The sequence below is a fragment of the Pararge aegeria genome, chromosome 19, assembly GCF_905163445.1.
Source record: "Pararge aegeria chromosome 19, ilParAegt1.1, whole genome shotgun sequence".
NCBI lineage: Eukaryota > Metazoa > Arthropoda > Insecta > Lepidoptera > Nymphalidae > Pararge > Pararge aegeria.
Genome location: NC_053198.1, coordinates 8,092,592 through 8,112,552, shown reverse-complemented (window position 1 = coordinate 8,112,552; position 19,961 = coordinate 8,092,592). Strand labels below are relative to the sequence as shown.

At 35.4% G+C, this 19,961-nt stretch overlaps 1 protein-coding gene across 1 annotated transcript in view; it reads right to left on the bottom strand.

The window, feature by feature from the left end:
• Positions 1-6,447: 6,447 nt before the first annotated feature.
• Positions 6,448-19,961, bottom strand: part of LOC120632235 — a 92,098-nt gene continuing 78,584 nt past the window's right edge. The window contains exons 7-9 of the mRNA XM_039902040.1: positions 17,677-17,761; positions 8,202-8,381; positions 6,448-7,379 (exon numbers count right to left, since the gene is read on the bottom strand). Coding sequence (XP_039757974.1) covers positions 7,168-7,379; positions 8,202-8,381; positions 17,677-17,761 — 477 coding nt within the window. The 3' untranslated portion in view covers positions 6,448-7,167. The remainder of the gene's footprint in view (positions 7,380-8,201; positions 8,382-17,676; positions 17,762-19,961) is intronic.

The following is a 19,961-nucleotide window of genomic DNA, read 5'->3' as shown; positions in this document are numbered from 1 at the left end:
TACCGAGAGATGGCGGGGCGTGCTGCCTGCATGGCTTTGCGCTGAGTAATCGAATAGGTATCATATACCTAGGTAGGTATATGATACCTATTCGATATATGCAAGTTTCAACCTTACAATTGACGCTCTATATTGGCTTTGGATAAATTACGTTGCCTGTAATAACAAACAAAGTCCCTTTGCAGCACCTACATTAAAAATAATTTTATAGGCAGCAAGGCCTCGAGTAGCTAACTACTTACTATAATATATAATATACAAATTTCTTCGAAAAATTGGAAAATAAAAAAATGTTGGAAACGTTACTCTTTCTGCAGCGGTCATTTACAAAGTATATTTTACCTACTTAACGTAATGTAGTGATTACGATTTATCTTGCATCAACGAAACATCTGCAATGCTCTCCGCATTGAGGGTATGTAACCGATGAATGAACTGACAATGGTAATGAAATGAAAATGACAATGAACCGAGGATTTAAGCATTTTTACAAAAAGTGTATTTATATTAACATAAACGCATCAGCATTCTAATTGTTTTATAATTGACAAGGGTCATTGTACAGAGCGCTATTTTCCTAAATTGATGAGGTACTACGGGATAGCTTAGCTTTTCTCTACCAACTTTTTTATTTGAATCGGTTCATACTTACATTCATGGATTACTGCGTACAACCAAACACCACAGAAATAAGAACATACAGAAACCGCGTTAACAACAAGGGAAAATTGAAGCATCAAAGACCACTCCACTTTTTTTTTTAGCCCTTGACAGCAATCTCACCTGGTGGTAAGTGATGATGCAGTTTAAGATGGTAGAGTGCTAACCTGTTAGGGAGTATGGTAGTCATACCCCTAATCGGTTTGTACGCGACATCGCACCGGAACACTAAATCGCTTAGCGGCACGCCTTGTCGGTAGGGTGGTAACTAGCCACGGTGAAAGCCTCCCACCAGACCAGACCTGAGTAAATTCAGAAATTATTTATTCCCAAATTGGCCCAGCCGGGAATCAACCACGGTACCTTCTGCTAAAACTTTAAAACTTTAGTAGTGTTTCTCGAACAGGCGGCTAGTCACTCCACACCATTTAGCAGTTGACAGTAATTATTTGACCTCTAAATTTCTACATGATTACCATAAAATGGGAAAATGGTAAAACAGTTTGTGAGCAAGCAACATTCCGCGTGTGTTAAGTGCGACTTGCGCGGAGTGTTTTTACTGTTTTTCGACAACATGCACTGCAAGCAATTATGGCTGAATTTCAGTCTGTATGTTCTTAATTCTTTGTCAAGCACATAAAAGCTTGATAATTGTAAGCTTTTTTATAGAAACATCATTATAATTATTATTTACTAGCCCCTAGAGGGAACGGGTCTCCTGTCTCAGAAAGAGGAGGTTTTAGGCCGTAGTGCACCTCCCAAGTGCGGACAGACTTCACACGCTATTGTGAATATTAAGGGAACTCTCGGGAGCAAGTTTCTTCACGGTATTATCCTTCACCGTTAAAGGAAGTGATATTTTATTGCTTAGTTCCGAAAGGGTGGCTGAAATCTTACCCGTCACCGCTTCGAGTTTTTTTTAATATTATTTTTTTTATAAATAGGTATTATATCTCTTTTTGTTGCCTCTTCATTTCCACCATTACATTTATAAATCTTGTAACTCTAACGCTGTTGAAATGCAGAAATCCTATGTAGAGTACAGTGTAGAAATGTTAATACAATTGATAAATCAACTGCATAAAAACTTTTGGTTTGCTCTGCGTGCTAAATGTCTAATGCCCACGCCACTGTCCACAGAACTAGATTATAGTGTAAAAATAAAGAACAATGTTGCCATACCGGCATTTATTTTACAAAAGTTACATACAAACATTCATATTTATGACATTTGCTATAAACGTACGAGTAATCCACTATCGGACGAACGCGACACGATGCGACGCGACGTCCGCGGTGTCGATGCGCGACAGACTTGCCTATAGCATCTACATAACAAACGTGCCAACTCCCATCGCAGCAGTATCTCAGTGTTAAAAAATTAAGTCTCGCCAATGAAACTCGCCAACAAGTTAAACCCTTATTTTACATTCTATAACCTTAATTGCCACCAGAATGCAGTTGCTATGAGCTAATCTGGGTTGGCAACGGTGGCTAACATTAAAAAGGCTGTTTTGATAGTTATTTCATGGGCACTTGTTTCTAAATTTTTTTTTCTACCGAGATACTTAATAGGCCTGTAGTTAGACAAGCTTATTCTCACTTCTTTGGTTCGAGTCGTTATGATGTCAGACCATGTTGGCAGTTGGCACATCTGTAAAAGGCTCTATTTGTCATTACATAAAAAATTAATATACTTTCTTTGAATTCTCTCTTTCAAATAGTTATAGGCACATTTTAATAGAATTAAACAAAATAATAATACAAATAAGTAAATATATATTTAATGTGCATAAATATTTATTTTGCGTCTGTCTAATCGAATAGGTTGTTATTCAACTCAATAAATAAACGTCACTTTCAATAAATCTTATTCATATTTCACTATTATTTCTATTACATTTGGTTTGAAATACTAAAAAAAATACCAGTGATTTTTTAAAAATTAAATACTTCGAAAAATCATCAATGAATATAAAGATCATTAATTCAAAAACAAAACCAAAAATATTTTTAAAATGATCAATACCGATAAATCAATTGAATATAACATAAAAATACAATTCCAAAATAATTGAATAGTGCCCTTTACAAAAATATCTTATTCAACGAATCCAGCGTCAAACTTTATTTATTGCTGCTAATATTATAATACTTGCTTAGACATAAACACTTTATAAAAAAAAAACGGTTTTCACACGCATATAAATCTAAAAGGAATAAGTTTTATGGGTAAAACACACAAATACACATAAATTTCCTAATATAGGTACTATTGAGTCAAAATGGCTTAGGGATATAAGTATTTTAATCCATTTTTCCTTTCCATAACTTTGTTAGTATATTTATTTAGCCTGTGGTAGTTAATATCGAGTAATTATTAATATCTTTAGACCATTTTGACTTATATATATTTATTTATACAATAAGGACGCGACTCCAAAAATAATAATAGAAGTAGAAAACACCATCTTTGTTTTCATTATAAGGAATCCTACTCTTGCTAAAGCTTAAGATTTTTTACTCATTCCTTCCAAATTAGATGTTAAGAAAGAAAATGTTTTTATCTACTCGTGAACAGTATTTTTAATTGCTTCTTAGTAGGTACGTAAACTTAAAAATCTATTTTGAGAGCTGAAAGCTAGGCTGCTTTTTCTATTTCAATCAGTTGTGCGAGTCAGCTGTAGGTTGTATAAGTGTGATTCTTTTAAATAGCAATTCTCAATGAAACAGTCACAAAAATCTTCAGGTATGTATGTAATTTTGAATACAAACAATTCAGTGAATTTTTCAAAAATATTCTGTTCTCACGTCCTTAAAATGTAACTATTAATATTAGGAAAAAAGTTAAGTTACAAATACTTCATATTATGTACCTACGAATAGTTTATATAAGAAACGCATCCAAGAGATGTTTGCGCGCTTTCTAATTTTAAGACACCACTAGTATATTCATCTAGAATACTCGTAATTAATTACACAATTTGCTACTATATAATATTATATCGTATCGCAAGATATTTTTTATCCCGGTAAAGGTACATAACATTATATTGCCCTTAATTGAAAATAAAGGGGGTACCAAATTTTGTTTCCTATATCGTGTTTCCTTTTCTTTATTTTTTTATTCTTAAATGTTTCCGTCTTTCGAGTTTGTTTTAGTAAACTATAATTTTAGCTCATCTAGTAAGTACATCCTTATTACAAACCTGCCATATTGGAGTAACGTGGTGGGTCTTATCTTTGTATCCCTCTCTCATATCAGAGAGATACCTATGCCCAGCAGTGGGACGATAAAATCGGGCTGATGATGATGACTATGATATGAAACAGCTTTAATATCCATGTATCAAAGTTTTTGTTAAACACAAATGTTTTATTTCCACACAACCTTTATCCACCCAAGTGAGCGATTTCACGTACATCTCTTCTAATAATAATGTCAGTGCACCTGAAAAGCAGGTTAGTAGCGTTTTTTTCTGGCTTGCTATACAAATACGATAATTTCAGGCGGAAATTGTATTTCGTTTTAATTCTAACTGTCGTTTTGTAATGGTGAAAGAATTATTAAATTCTGACCAATAGCTTCAGAGTTTACCAATTATTAACAAAGAATTTTTCCTGTTTACAGTATGAGTAAGTGTTGATAAAGCTGAAGTGAGTTTTTTTGTTGTTTTAATGCACTAATCTCGTTTTCGTTTAGTCATTTTTGAATTCAATTTGTCTGAATTTAATAGACCAATTCTTCAAGAAAGTTTTAGACAATTTTACATCACGCCACGACCCTTAGATGCCGAGCAAATGAAGTAAATAAAAAAGTGATGTACCGCGATGGTTTGAGGTATATTGTGTTAAAAAATGCATCTGGAACAAAAGTAGTGTTTAAACCGAGTACCTACTCAAAAACATGCTATAAACGTATAAGTAACCTTGATTATTCCAAATTATTAAAACACTTTCACTTGGAACAGAAGATTTGTCAAATTTTAAGAATGTATGAATTAAATGATCAATCTCATAGCTAACGTATAATCACAGTTCATCATGGTTAAATCTCCATCACTCCAAGCTTCAAAATAAGCCGAGCCTTGGCTGTACATGAGGCGCCCGTAGACGTCTATCTCTTTGTGTTCTGAGCCCTCACAGTCCTGGGGGAGATTTCCGAAGCTCGCTTTCCCACCCGGTTACGTTGGCGAAACCTATCAGATCACCAGTAAAATACTATAGGTGAAATAAACACAGTTCCCCAGCACCGAACTTTGAAGGCGTCAATGTGATAAATGCAAACTAACTCAATGGTTGGTTCTTATAAGAATCGGCTAAAAATTTAGGAACACTGATTAGATATATCATATCACACAATATATCACACTCAATAATGCGGAATTTATTACACTAAAAAGCGACCTAACATCCCTGCAAGCAATGAAATCGCGAACAACTTTCTAATTGTATGAATATCTGTAAGTTTAAAGATATACCTACTTGTATGCGTAGATATAGATTACTTATTTTATTTCGTTGTATTTCACATCATTATATTTATTTATTTTCATGAAAAAACATACATAATAATAATAATTTGGAAATGTCTTTCTAATTTTTGCCATGTGTGAAAAGTTGGGTGCTTTGGGTAAGGCCGGTCAAAAAATATCTTGCAATGCGACACTCTGCAGGACCAGGGTTACAAAACGCGGTTACCTTGCCTAGGATTTACACAACACAGGTATTAGGTAGGTATATAACGTTAGGCAGTCTTTGGGTAGGTCGGAAGATTTTAGCGACTAGGTATAATTATGTTCTCGACAATAACATTGTACTAATACCAAGACTAACTATCCCGGGAGATTGCGACCATTCGGAGACATCTTAAAATATTTCAAGACACACAACTTACGACTTTCAAGTATCTACTTCGCCTACTATTCGAGCTTTAAGTATACCCATGCAATTTTCTATTTTAACACATTTTAATATACACCGAATCATGACGGTGTACGTCATGATTTCAACTCTTCAACTTGAAATTTTTAAGAGTTCCATCGCTTTATTTAGAGTCTGCCTCGCGAAAGAAGTCCAGCGGCTATTATCGAAATAAATTCAACCAAACTGACCAGAGTATTGCTGTCCGTGGTCGTATATTTCAACACTCGTATTTGCCATAGCAAACACGATAATTTTCGCATCGGACTTTAGTTGCTTATTGGAAGCTCGGTAACGTTTTCGGATGTTCCAATACACACACACCAGTCGCAGCAAACAAGCCGCTTATTTGAAGCCAGATGTAGCGATTGTATGTCTCACACAATCGTGTGACAGTTGAAGCGATTATTGCTTGGGCAACTGCAAACCGTTCATCCAGCAAACGCAGCATCCACGGAATCGCGCGATTTTGATATCAAAGCAACTGCTACTATGTAATGCACAAACGCAATAAAATCGTCGAAAATCAATGTAGCTGCAAAATCGCTAATCTTTAATGCTAACAGTATATGTTGTGTGCTATAACCGTAAATTAATAGTTACATGGATATTATGAATGACAGAAACGCCTGCGGGACTTCTTTATGGAAAGGACTCTAGTAGCAATTCTGAATTCCTCTACCGACCACAGTCTACAAACTAACATCGACTTAACTTACATCTATAACTATCACGTTAATTTTATTTAATGTTTCAACGGTAATTGGTGTCATTGGGGTTTTACAAAGCGAATTTACTTAATCTCTATATTATTTTTTAACAAAACAAAAAAAACTATTTTGTTTTTTTTTTTTGTTGCGCACTTGTATAAAATACCCTGATACAAGTAAAAAATTTCAAAAATTTTGGACAATTTAAATAGGGTATAAAGTAAACGGATTTATTAAAAAGGGTATGAGGTTTTACGACATTTTTAACTAAGTGTTTGTAACACCCCTGAAAGAATAAAACAAAGAAGGTTAGAAGAGAATGTGTGGATCAGCCAACAGAGAAACTATTTCTGTGCTTTTAAAATCTATGTCTAACTTTACGATACCTGGTCTACGTGTTGCAGTCCATGAATAGAATACTGATCTATATTTTAATGGCTACACACATCTTTTCTATTACAAACACAGTTACGACTAAAGAGCATGCATCTAGTACAAGCATTATCCCTTTGAGCCAGTTTAATATTCCGAACATTATTTCTCTAATATTAATAATTTATTATTTATTATTGTTTCGTAAAATGCAGAAATACAAAAGTCATAAGACATCCATTTGCAAATAGATTTTATTTTGGCACATTAGAAATTCCATCGTGACTCGTGACCAGCACAGATCATAATTCAAATACTTGAGCAATAATGCCGCAATCGTTTTATCATAAGGACCATTTCCCACCAGAAGATTGTACTGATTATGTACTATCTTAAAGAACCCAATATCACAAAATATTTCTTTCCCAAAACAGAATTGCGAATATGCTACTCCACTGTTATAGCGTAGCAAATCAAAACCACCAGTGTACTCAATACGAAGTTACATCATGAAATCTCCGCAGTCTACTCCGAAGTCCCAGTCGTCAGATGTAGTGGCAGTGTCGTCGTATTCAGCAAGGGCTTGCTCGTAGGCTGATGCTTCGTAGGCTGTCACGCCGTCGAGCATGGAGCAAGCTTGAGAAACGTTGGTGTGATGCATAATTGGCATTGCGTGGAGCGCGAAGTCCTCACCTTCTTGTGACCATGTCAAACCTGTAATATATTAGAGAAGAAAATTAACTATACAATTCAGACATTTCAAGTTGCCTTGATAAACACTTTTCAAAAGTCTAGTCTGCCTGATGACAGATTGTATCGAGAAGAAGCCGATAAGAAAACTGCTTGCTCTTTTCCAATATTAACAATTTATAAAGGGGATACTACTCCTATGATACCACCCATAAAAATATGATCAGGTACTTGATGATATATTAACTATCATAATTCCAAATAAAGTATAGTTCACTTTTTATTTAAGGTATCCTGAAATAATCGACAACCCTGTGTATTTGTGTGCGTGTAAACGTGTGTGTATTTTCTTTATTGAGATTGAATGGTATAAGCGGTGATAGCCTAGTGGATAGGACTTCGACTTCACTTTCGGAGGGCCGAGTTCAAATCCCGTAGCACGTACCTCTAACTTTTCTAAGTTACATGCGTTTTTAAATTCAGCAATTTAAGAATATCACTAGCTTCAATGGTGAAGCAAAACATCGTGAGGAAACCTGCGTGACTGAGAGTTTTCCATAATGTTCTCAAAGTTCTCAAAGGCGCACACAAGATATGATATTTTAATTGCTTAGAACGCACATAACTTAGAAAAGATCTAGGTGCAGGCAGGGATTCGAAATCGGCCCCCCGAAAGTGAAATCGAAGTCCCACCAAGCTATCACCGCTTCAGTCTAACATTAATTATGTCAATTGATGGAATAAATATGCGAAAATCAAACTGATAATTCTATCTTCAATCTCGAAGAAGATGCCGGGAAAAGGGCAAAATGAATAAGATGCCACGTAACAGTAGACGATACTCACGTCCGCTCCACACTCCATTGGGTAGAGTGACCCATCCCCAGCCCTGTCCCCACGACAGCTCGTGGTCCAGTTGACCCGCCAGCGGGACCTGGCGCTTGATGACTGCTACCAGACCCCGTCCGTCCAAAGCGCTGACCCCGTTGAGCGATGCACGCGCATACATTTCTGATGATGTCGTTGCTGCAAACGATATACATGCGCTTTTTTATTAACATTCAGGGTAATTTTATGGTTCAGTAGTTAACAAAAAACTCCTACAGTTGAGTTATGTGTGTCCGTTCATCCGTCTGTCTGTATAGCTGTCCGCGGCATAGCTAATTCTCTTAGTAATAGAATGCGAAATTTTTCTGAGAGGGTCATTGGTTTTTGTAAATGTTTTTGTGATAGAGGAATTCTGGGCGTAAATCATGAGTGATTAAAGCCCCAATTATTCATTATTAAAGTGTATTGCATGGCTTCCAGTTATTACCTAAGTTACTCCTAAAATACACATAATCTATATACTTATAACAAAACTGTAACGGTTCAAATTCTGGACATTGAAGATATTTAAAAAAAAAAATGTAGGGCACTCTATAACCGATACTGAATCCAAAACTGTTTTTCATTTGTGTCTGTCTGTCTGTCCGTCCGTCTGCATCTGGGCCGCGCTACATGCTAAAACTACTGAATGAATTCAAATGAAACTGCTCGATTTGAGTTCATACTACGAGGATATATAGGATACTTTTTGTCTCGAAATTCAGCTTATTTCTTCTGGGAGAGGGGATGAAAGTGTTTGACGATTTTACACCATCATTCCGTCAAATGTTAACGATTTCAATAATTATTTTTTTACTAGATAGATTATACTATCAGTTTAGTAGTGCCCAAATTTCGTGTAGATCTGATGAACATTATTGGAGGTTGAGGTAGAGGAGAGAACTAAGCGGACTGCAGCAAACCCCTTACTTAAGGCTTAAAGATACTGAATACCTACATGAAGTGTTCCCACATTTATACTGACTAAGACTAAATAAAAAAAATTAGAAATTTTCTTGGTTAACCTTAAATACGAATAAACTAATAATGCGATTTCGACTCTTTCTTCAACGATTACTATTCTTTGTTAGTTATAGGAGCTGAGTCCGATGGATATCAAGCTATCTTTGGATTGTAAAGATGTCATACCGACTTTTTTTGAATTTTATAAAATTTTACACGTCATTAGGTCCGAATAAAGATACCTATACCTATGTACAATAGCGTTTATCTAAATTAGTTGGTACTGAAATCGAGTTCTACTGCCCGTTTTCACTAACAAAGAACAAGGCAATACCTACTTAAGTAACGCCTAATCTAAGGAGATTTCATACATCAACCGTTCACCAATAGCTATCACATAAGAGTTGGTGGAACGTTTTTTTTTCTCCGGACTATAATGTCTAGGTTTAGTAAAAATGGGCATAAATGTATTTAAAAAGATTTTTGTAAACTAACGAGGTTGTGTTTGAGTGGGTTCCTGGATAGTTTGTATTCACAGTTGGAGCCGGTAAGTGGCGCTGCGATCGTAATCTAGATATTTTTAAATTTTTCCTCACATGAAGTTATGTGTTTTAGTGGCCTCCTAGTTCATATAGTCTGGAGATAAAACTAGGCCCGGTAGGTGGCGCTGCAATTAGGTTCTAGGTTTTTTTAAAGATATTAAAAAACGGTAATAACCGATCTGGTGCAGACGAAGTTGTAACATAGATCTATCCATAGTTTGGGTTACATTAGAGAAACAGGCGCTTGCCTTCTACATTGTCAAGTATTTGCTATACATTTTGCCAAGTATACTCGTAGTATGGGAATATTCCAAAATTCCAATACTAGTTAGCATTTGTGTCACTCAACTGTTGATGCAGTCTAAGATAGTAGCAGGCGAATCTATAAGGTTATACTAAACGTAAGTACTCGTACCAGTATGCGAAAGATTAGGTACTCGTCCTGGGAGTGAGTGGGTCTCTTTTACAGCTCAATATTTAAGAGGCAGGGTATTATCTACAATTTACTTTCTCGTGCGAAGATGGTTAATCTGCGGCTAGACTCGATAATAAATGGAGTCATCTGGTGTTTGTTTGCAGACGCCATGTGCTACTGCCGACTCAAAAGATTAACTCGATGTGTCTGAAGCCACTATTTTCTTTGCCGCGTTCAAGATAATTTGGCGTCTCAGGTATTTCAAACGGAATATATGCTTTGGTAATTCGATCTTTGTCTAAGTTTATTAAGATTATCAAAGTTAACGGTTTCAGTCTAGCTTACCCTAAAGATAGAAAGATACTGTGCACAGGAAAAAGTTCTTGCAACTATTCTCGTGTTTTCAAATCAAAATTTTCAATTTTTTGGAAAGAAAAGGTTTCGATTATGCTATCCGAATTAAATTGATCTCTATTTGATTTGGTTAGATGTTTTAGCTTGTCTTAATTTAAAAACACAATAGCAATAGGTACTTCTTCGAAATATTGCTATTACGGAAAATAACACTATTTTCATAGATTACCTTCTTAGATTCTTGGATATTTTTTTTTATGTTTTAGTATCTACTAACGACTGACTGTGTAAAAAATGTGAACTAAAATAAATATCTGGTTTTTATCCCGTTAAAAATTATAATAGTATATATATAAGTATCCCGTCACCGAAAATGAGTAATTGAAATGAATGGAATATGGACAATGCATGATCGTGGGTGTCGTTGGCTGGTTTTCTGTTTCCAATACATGATATAAAAAACGATATTGAAAAAAAAAAGTTATTAGCAAACTTATAAATCGGTAATTGCCTCCCGCAGATTGTAGGTATACACGTCAAAAAAATGAAAAGTCACGTGGGCAATGACCTTTGAACCCACCCGATCCGAATAGGAACGTGGGTGTTTTTGTTTTACGATATGACACGTATTTTTTAAAGTATTTATCGCTTGTTATAAATTTTTTGTTAATACATATATTTTTTAAAATATTTATTATCTATATATTAAGCTCGGAGAAGCAATGGATCTAAGCTACCGATACTAAGCTTTCCAATGCGGAGTGGATACTCCGCATTGGAAAGCTTAGTATCGGTAGAACCCTACGATGTTGCCAGACGATAAAAAAATACTTTTGAAGAAAAAAATGTAAATTGGGTTCATCCGTTTGGGAAATACGATGCACAGATAGACAGACAGACACACTTGCACCCACACACACATACATAGTCACTTCAACCTTAAAATACAGTGGAGTTTATTGGGAGTTAAAAACGAGTTGAAATAATGATGATGGAGATTTATTTCATGTTTTTCTTCTGTGTGCAACTTGTTTATTTATTCTTGCTTATTTGTGCAACTTGTTTATCTATTCTTGCCCATTTCTAAATTTGAATTTACAGGTCTATCACGTGGTTTAAGATCATTTTTAACCACTTATGTATTCTCGCTCATGGTGTCTTTATCTTAAGGTTACCTAGTAGTGATCGCCAGTTACTAGAAATATAATACAAAAGAGAGTGTCGAAAATGTGTTTTTCGATTTTTCTTTGATTTTTTTAATTTGTAGCAGAATGCATTAAGTACAAATCAACCTACAGTGTGAGTAACCGTATATTCTAGATATTTGTGAAATTTTATTTAAATTGAATTTTCCAACACTGCACAGCTAACCCGCAACTGTGTAAGTAAATGCTATTTATAATTGCATAGAATGCAGTGCACTATCTCGAAATAAACTTGCAATTTCACCGTCTAGAAACACAAATTAATTTCTATTCATCATATAATCCTAATTTAATTTGGTTTAGTAACTTGGTACGTGGAACTGTTATTCAAACCACGGTACAGATATCGGCACGTGTTCATCAAGTACAGAATACTAAGTATATCATAATATAATGTAAATTTGGAGGCTTAATCGAAAATTAATAATGTTCTCAAAGAATAAATAAGAGATCTTTGTAGGTATATTTTCAGTTATTTCAAATATAACAAATTATGATTAACCATAGAGGTAATATAGAGGTACCGAGGTAAATGAAGCTCCTAAGATGTTTTCAAGGCAACGTCTATCTATCTAATAGAGCAATCTGGCAGAAAGCGTGTAGTACAGTCTTCAACACATAATCCTCATCATTAACAATCCATTAGCGGCCTACTACAGGACAGAGGTCTTACCCACAATGGAAAGGGTTCGGGCCATAGTCCACCACGCTGGTCAAGTGTGCATTGGTGGACTTCACACGCAAGAACATTATGGAGAACTCTCAGGCAATTAAGTTTCCTCACAATGTTTTTCTTCAAGTCTTTTTTTTTTTAACTATTATGCTAAAATAATATACAGTTCAAATAACCACGTTATCATCATCATATCAACCCATTACCGGCCCACTACAAGGCACGGGTCTCCTTCCACAATGGCAAGGGGTTAAGCCTACCTGGCCCAGTGCGGATTGGGCATTGGCGGACTTCACACACCTTTGAGAACATGTTTGCTCTGTATGTATTTGTATATTTATATATATAATATGTATTTATATTGTATGTATTTATTTCTACATTATTTGTATTTGTATTAGCTATTTGTGCATTATTGATGTATGTAATTGATGAAGTTTATGTTATGACATATTTTTAAAATTGACATTTTCTTCTTTCATTAGGGTTGTCTGGAGAAGAACGCTTAAAGCGATAAGACTGCCTTTGCGCATTTTTATTTTTATATTATTTATGTTTTCAATATATGTTATCTTTATCCCTTAATTGTGTGCAATAAATAATTTATCTGTCTATTTATGTTCCTTCACCGATGAAGCTTAATGTCACTTTAATTGCTTAATACGCACTTAACTGAGAAAAGTTAGAGGTGCGTGCCGGGGTTCGAACTCGGTCATACGAAAGTGATGCTGCCTGCCTCATCACTGTTAGTGTCATCATCATCGTTCGCCAAATTCGAAACGCTGTTCGCCGGTCATCATTCGGAAAGCTTTCTTATTATCAGCTTGAATCAGTTTTCGAGCCCGGTACATCTTAAGTCGCCTTTTGTTCTCGTTGCTGGCTTTCATTTGTTTAAACGGTATAGAAAGAAATTCCTACAGGAGCAAGACGGCGCTTGCGATGTTGCATCTAACGAATTGCCGGACCTCTTGCGGGCAAAATCAAAAGACAATCTGTTCCAAAATATTGGGATGATTGATTTAATTTAGTATTTTTGATGTCGCGGGCAGAAGCTAGAATATTATAAAGGGGAAAGTTTGTATTTTTGTTACTCAATCACGTCGCAACGATTGAACCGATTTGGCTGAAAATTGTTACAGAGATAGATTGCAGTCTGGATTCTGGAATAACACATAGGCTACTTTTATCCCGGGAATAAGGGGGTTTCCGCGGGAATAAAAACCTCGATCCACGCGAACGAAGTCGCAGGTATCAACTAGTATAATATAAAGACGATAAATAATAGAAATAATTAAGTGTGTAATAATAAATGGGAGTAAGCGTGAACAAGTTTTTATTCGTTATCAGAGGATATAATTAATTTCTCCTACCCACACCTAAAGCACAGCAGCACAGCTAGCATGGGCAAAATACAATTATCTCCCCGGGGAAAGGATAAAAATTTATCTTCTCCCACAGCTTTATCAACTCTCAGAGCATTGTCGCACCAGTGGAAATAATATCCAAATTATATATGTGTAATAATAAACGGCGGTAAACCTCTTCTATTGCATTGTCCCGTGCTTTAGCAGGTGGACACCTAAATCGGGGTGATATAGCTGTTGTCTCCTGCCTCTGCTTGTCCTGCAGTGGTACATCGGCTCAGGTTAATGATGATAAGTACTGTTTCTTTAAACCTAGACTAGGATGTTTAAAATAGGTTTAGTTATTATATTAAGCAGGCGAAGCGGCTGAAGGTATTGTTTTAACCGATTTAATGTGACATGGCTTGTGCATTAGGAGTTCAGAACTACCGAGCTAGCGAAAGCTTTGGCGACCCTCTCAAAACTTCGAAGTGCGACTCACGCGGACCTTTTTTGTCCCTTTATATCCAAATGCCTACTTCACTTCGAAAATGTAATAGGATATTATGCGTAGATAATGCCCTCTAATACTTTCGGGTGGAGCTTCGTGACATTACGTAAGTATATGTAGGTATATGTTGAGTTATTTTGGAAAACAAATACCATATATATTGTATGTTAGAAATCAATTATATGTGAACTCCATGGTGTAAATAGAGGCTTACCTTTCCCATGGAGGTAACTTGTATTTAATACTATAGGTAAGTAATAACAATTTAAATGATACTCTACCCACGTAACTGACTTAATTTAGTCACTGCTAACTAAGAGAAAATAACTTTCCGGTAACGTGTTTCGCAGAATAAGTGGGAAAATGACACACCTTCTAATGTTTATTGACTTGTTGATTGAAATTGAATGGTTAATGAAATTCCTAGCTTCTAATAACGGACTTGTCGCCGCGCCTTCTGTGCCTTGCCAGTCTTACCTTTGGTATAATATAGGTAAGTATATATATTTACATAATAATATCTACCATGTTAATATCGAAGCCGTGATAGCACAGTGGGTAGGAGCTCAACTTCACTTTCGTGGGGGCCGAGTTCGAATCCCAGCACGCACAATGCGTTTAAGTATATGCGTTTTAAGTAATTAAAATATCACTAGCTTCAACGGTGAAGGAAAACATCGTGAGGAAACCTAATGCCTGAGAATTCTACATAATGTTTTCAAAGGAGCGTGGAGTCCACCAATCCGCGCTGCGCCAGCGACTGTTATCACAAGTTAGTTATAATAACCTAGTAATAGTGCTCTCCGACGTTGGACACCGCCAACTTCGTAACTCCGGACTCATAATTTTTATTTTGCACAGGTGTTGCACCCATGTGTGTCTGAACATACTAACCTAGACATGGCAGTTTTATATTGCGTGGAAAATACTGAGGTTAAATAAAATTTGTTTAAAAAAAATTGTCTTTTCTTCTATAATTATTTTTCAGTCAGTTTCAGTTTCCATCGTTGATTTACAGTTAGCAGCCATGCCTACGCGTTTTAGTAACACAAGCCTACGATGTTCACCTTTTTATCCGGCATAGGATAAATAGACCTACCTAGTAGTATAGGTACAGATATCTATATATGGATAGCAGACTTATTACTACAGTACAGACGGACTTCGAAACAGTGTAATTTAGATCCATTTTACTCTGACAATATCAGCAGTCACGAAAACCATTCAAAGTTTAGTAAACTCGTACTGGAGGTACTGAATGCCTACTTAATCTTAATTGCAGTCTCAGATAGCCATCGCAATAAGACCGTACACAGAATACGAGGGAAATATCCTTCAGAATAATCCCCGTAATAACTCCGGATTAGGGTTTATTTACTAATGGTTTGGTTTGATACGGCTTTTCGGTGCGTGCCTGGAGACTAACGAACCGACGTTTGAATAATTAACGTATACACAAATGCGTTTTGTTTCCACATACCTCACGGGTATGTCAGTTTAATTAAATTGTTCTGGTTTTTTTGTTTTTTTTTTAAATTATATAAAACATCTTACTCATGTACTTTTTTGATTATCTTTTTAACAGGGTTTTGTAGGATTTTTTTTATTGAAGGACCAAGCAGATGGCCCACCTAATGGTAAGAATAAGAATGGCAGTAGTAGGTACTTGCCCGGATGAGCTCTGTCACAAAAGGCTTCTACCACTAGGTCCCATTTTATTCTAAGGATTCATTAAAATTACGAAAGTATTTGACCAAGAAAAAGTTTTACTAAAAGACATATTATATTAAAAAGATATTATTATATTATAAATATAGATATTATAGAGATAGATATTATATTATATTATAAGTTTTAGGTCTTCTGTGTAGAGGACATGTTGAAAAGATACTGAATCTGTGAATTAAATATAACAATTGGTTTTGTTACAATGCGCTAGTAGACAGTAGACAGTAGAGTAGGTAAAACACGAGTAAAACATATTCTTGAATTCTCGAAATCCGATCCAATATTTGTGGAACGGAATTCCTTTTTTGTCTTTTGCGCTTCATTTTACGAACTGAATTATTCTACTTCTGCACGAATATCGTTGTATTTATTTTATCAAGTAGGTCTAGATTACTCCTTGATTTTGTTCAGGTATTTTAAATGTTTCGGGAGTCACGCACAACATCCTGCAGTCTATTATCCTCTTGTTTTCCTTATCCTAAGGTCGCCTGGTAGAGATAGCTACTAAACGATAAGGCCGCCTTTCGTATACTGCTTCTATCTGTGTTTTTGAAGTTATACTTCTTTTGGCGTATTAGGGAAAAATGATCAGAGTGAATTTTTACGATGCGGGCGCACACCGTCATAAGAAACTGACACCCTGAAGTTAGCTATTGCCAACATTTTGGTTTTTCAAAAAAAGATTACACATTGTATAGTTTAGTGAAACATGGTTGTCTGATAATTTAAATGTATTAAATACCATTTTTCAATTGTTAGAGTAGTTTTTTCTACAAACGTAGAGTAAGTAAGGCAAAAGATAAAATTTTTGGAAAGATTTTTACCTCGTTAACCAAAGAAGTATAACTTCTAACGCGTGTACATAAATATGCACACGTTTTCGTTTTCTGTTTTTTTTTACTTGTAGTGTGCAAATAAAGAGTATAAATAAATATACATTAAAAAAAAAAACTAAATTTATTTAAATCAAGTTGGCCTACTTTTTTAGGACTTGTGAAAGGTAGTCTGTTTTTGGTAAATTACTAGGTAGGGTTAGATTGTCTGCGTAGTTCCGAAATGCGACAGCACAAATTTCTCTCATTGCTCTGGTTTTAGCAGCCTTGATCGAAGGCAAGGTAGTAACAGAATAGGTTGCGACTTCGTAGATCAAAATTATGACACGTGAGACATCGGTCCCGTTCACTATAACTAAAGCGGGTCACAACCTCGGCCTCTTTGGTGGCGTTCAAGTTTACATCCTCTGTGTCACGAGACTTGCCCTAACGCGTGTTTCTTGTGATCCTTTGTACACTGGACACAATCTTGAACGCTGCTAAGCACGCAGGGTGGATGCCGCGTTTTGGGGTTGTCTTATAACCTGCCAACCAGCATTGAGTATTGACTTGTACAAGCGATAAGGCCTGTGCTGCCTTACTAATATGAAAAAGGCGACTTTTGTGATATTTTCTTAAAGTTCTTCAGAGTTTCAGACTTGTACTCAACCTGTGAAAGTATCTGGAAGGATTTTTAACGTATCTTATTCGTTTTGTTCTTTGCGCTTTCAGTTTCTGACAAAAATTGTGAGATACGAAGGCAAAAATTCTTTTGCAGATGCAAGATTGCAAGTTTGAAACTCAGTTTTAGCAAAATATCAAAAACATCGTCTTTGTTAATGACAATGACGCATGGCAGTATGAATTAGTCTAGCGATGATAATATTGATAGATATAATTGTACTTACGACGCACTCTAACTGTTGGTCTCTTGAAGGCGGTGCGGAGGTACGGCATCGACATTACGAGCTCGATGTGAGGCGGTGGTGGAAGCTGGAAGAATTATACAGTTTTATTATATATTTTTATACTAAAAAGTGGTATATCTGTGCCTACATTCGTATTTTCATAAGATAAGATTGTATCCTTTTTTTTTTTCTTTATTTATATAATAAGAATGTCAGCCCCCCAATTGTATCCATAAAAACTGGTATATAATAAATATTTCAGTGAGCTTCTTCAATAATTTAAATTTAAATTCTTGTTTAATAAATTTGCGAAAGATGCAATGTATTTTTGTCTGCTGGTGACCTCTAACATATAAAACACTGAATACATTCGAGTTTAAACTTATGGCCTTTAATTATCAGCTTTTGTTTATTTATTTTTTATTACAGCACTAATGAAAACACTCTGCCTATTACTAATATATTGAATACTAGCGGTCCCTTGCGACTTCGTCCGCGTATAAGTCAACCTTAAAGATAAATATATGCTGTCGCGGGTTTTGTTTAGATCTTTCATAATAATAATAATAATAATAATAATAATAATAATAAATTTTTTTTCATCAACAATTACATTCATAACTTAATTATTAGGCTGAGATCTCCTTTTAAGCATATAATATAAGTACTTGTACCAGGAGGTCTCGCTCTTCGCAACAAAATATGTACATACATTGAGCTAATTTTTCTAATTCAGCTGTATGTTATTATTTTTGTTTTTTTTTCATTTATCATGCTTGCATGCAAACTTGTGGAGTGTGTGTTTATGTGTGTGTAAGTGTGTGTAAGTGTGTGTGGGTTTGCGTGGGAGTGTGTGGGTCTGTGTGTAATAGTTATTATTTATTTATTAAATTAACTTATTATTTATTTATTGAATTGACTTATGTAAAAATACTTTTTTTTATCGGACCTGTAGTTCTTCAGATCCTCGCGTTCAAGTAAACAAACAGACAAACAAGAAAACAAACTCTGTAGCTTTATCTATTAGTATAAGATATATTTACTGTGCTATTACGGTTCATGACAAAATTTTCCGGTGACAGATAAAATGGAGGGACGGACGGACAGACGGTCACCAGAGCATTGGTAAAGTAACTGAAATTGAGTCATAATTAGTATCAACTAACTGCCTCAAACTGACTTATTTTGTCTTAGCCGTAAAAGCTTAATGCACGTTAGTGCCAGAAAACGAAAATACATATTCATATCTTGACTTGTGTAAATTTCAACTCTCTACCTAAGTAGTACCTATTACGGGTCATAAGACACAGCCTGCTGATCGGCAGACGGTCGGACGAACCGACGGATAGACAGCGGGCACTAGCTATGAAACCCCACAGACTGCCTACAATACCCCCACAGACACATATTTCATATAATGTACTATTTCATAAGTGATATACAACAAGTTTCATATTATAATTTCATAAGTGCCACCTTTGGGGCCTACTGAAATAAATATATTTTAGACTTTGACTTTGTACAAACTAAATAAGCGCAACTATTTAATGAAGGTTTGTTAGATAGTTTAAATTAACTATCATGCTCAAGACAGATTAATTAAAATTCGTGTCTAATTTCTCTAGCTTCCATCGCTTCGTGTCGTAACAGCAGCATTTGTGATTGTTAGACACCAAAAGCCCGCAGGTCATTTGGCATACAACACGTATGAAAATTCCGCCGCAATTTACGCAAAATAATTAAAATGTACATTTAATTCGGTCTATTTAGTACTTGGAACTTTTGGATTACCTACGTATTAGGGTGTCTATACAAGGGCAATCCTTTGCCTTGATCTTGATTAACAAGATTTCGTTTACCTATTTCGTTTTTACGAGTATGTATACAAATCTTTTATATTATTTTTATTTATTATTACACATTTTTCTCACACTTTTAAATTTTATAATTAGTTTAAATATAGTAATATAGTTTCTTTAAAATATAAATATAACCTAAAATAAACTATTTAAAACTAAATAAAATCTAAAACGTCCTCGAAACCACCGCAGCGAGGCACAGTTCCTAAGATGCTGGCAGCATTGCCCCTTTGGATGGCCAAACTAATTCGTTGGCCAAGGCAGTTACCTTGCCGCTCTAGGATCACCGGTAGACTCGATAACCCTTTTCGATAATTCTTTGAAAAGGGCTTTTGCCTCCGGACCCAACTGTCCCAAAGTCTCTACTCCAAAAGGCACAAAAATGAAGCTGCTATCCAGGTTTTCATATTTACGCCTCTTGGCCTG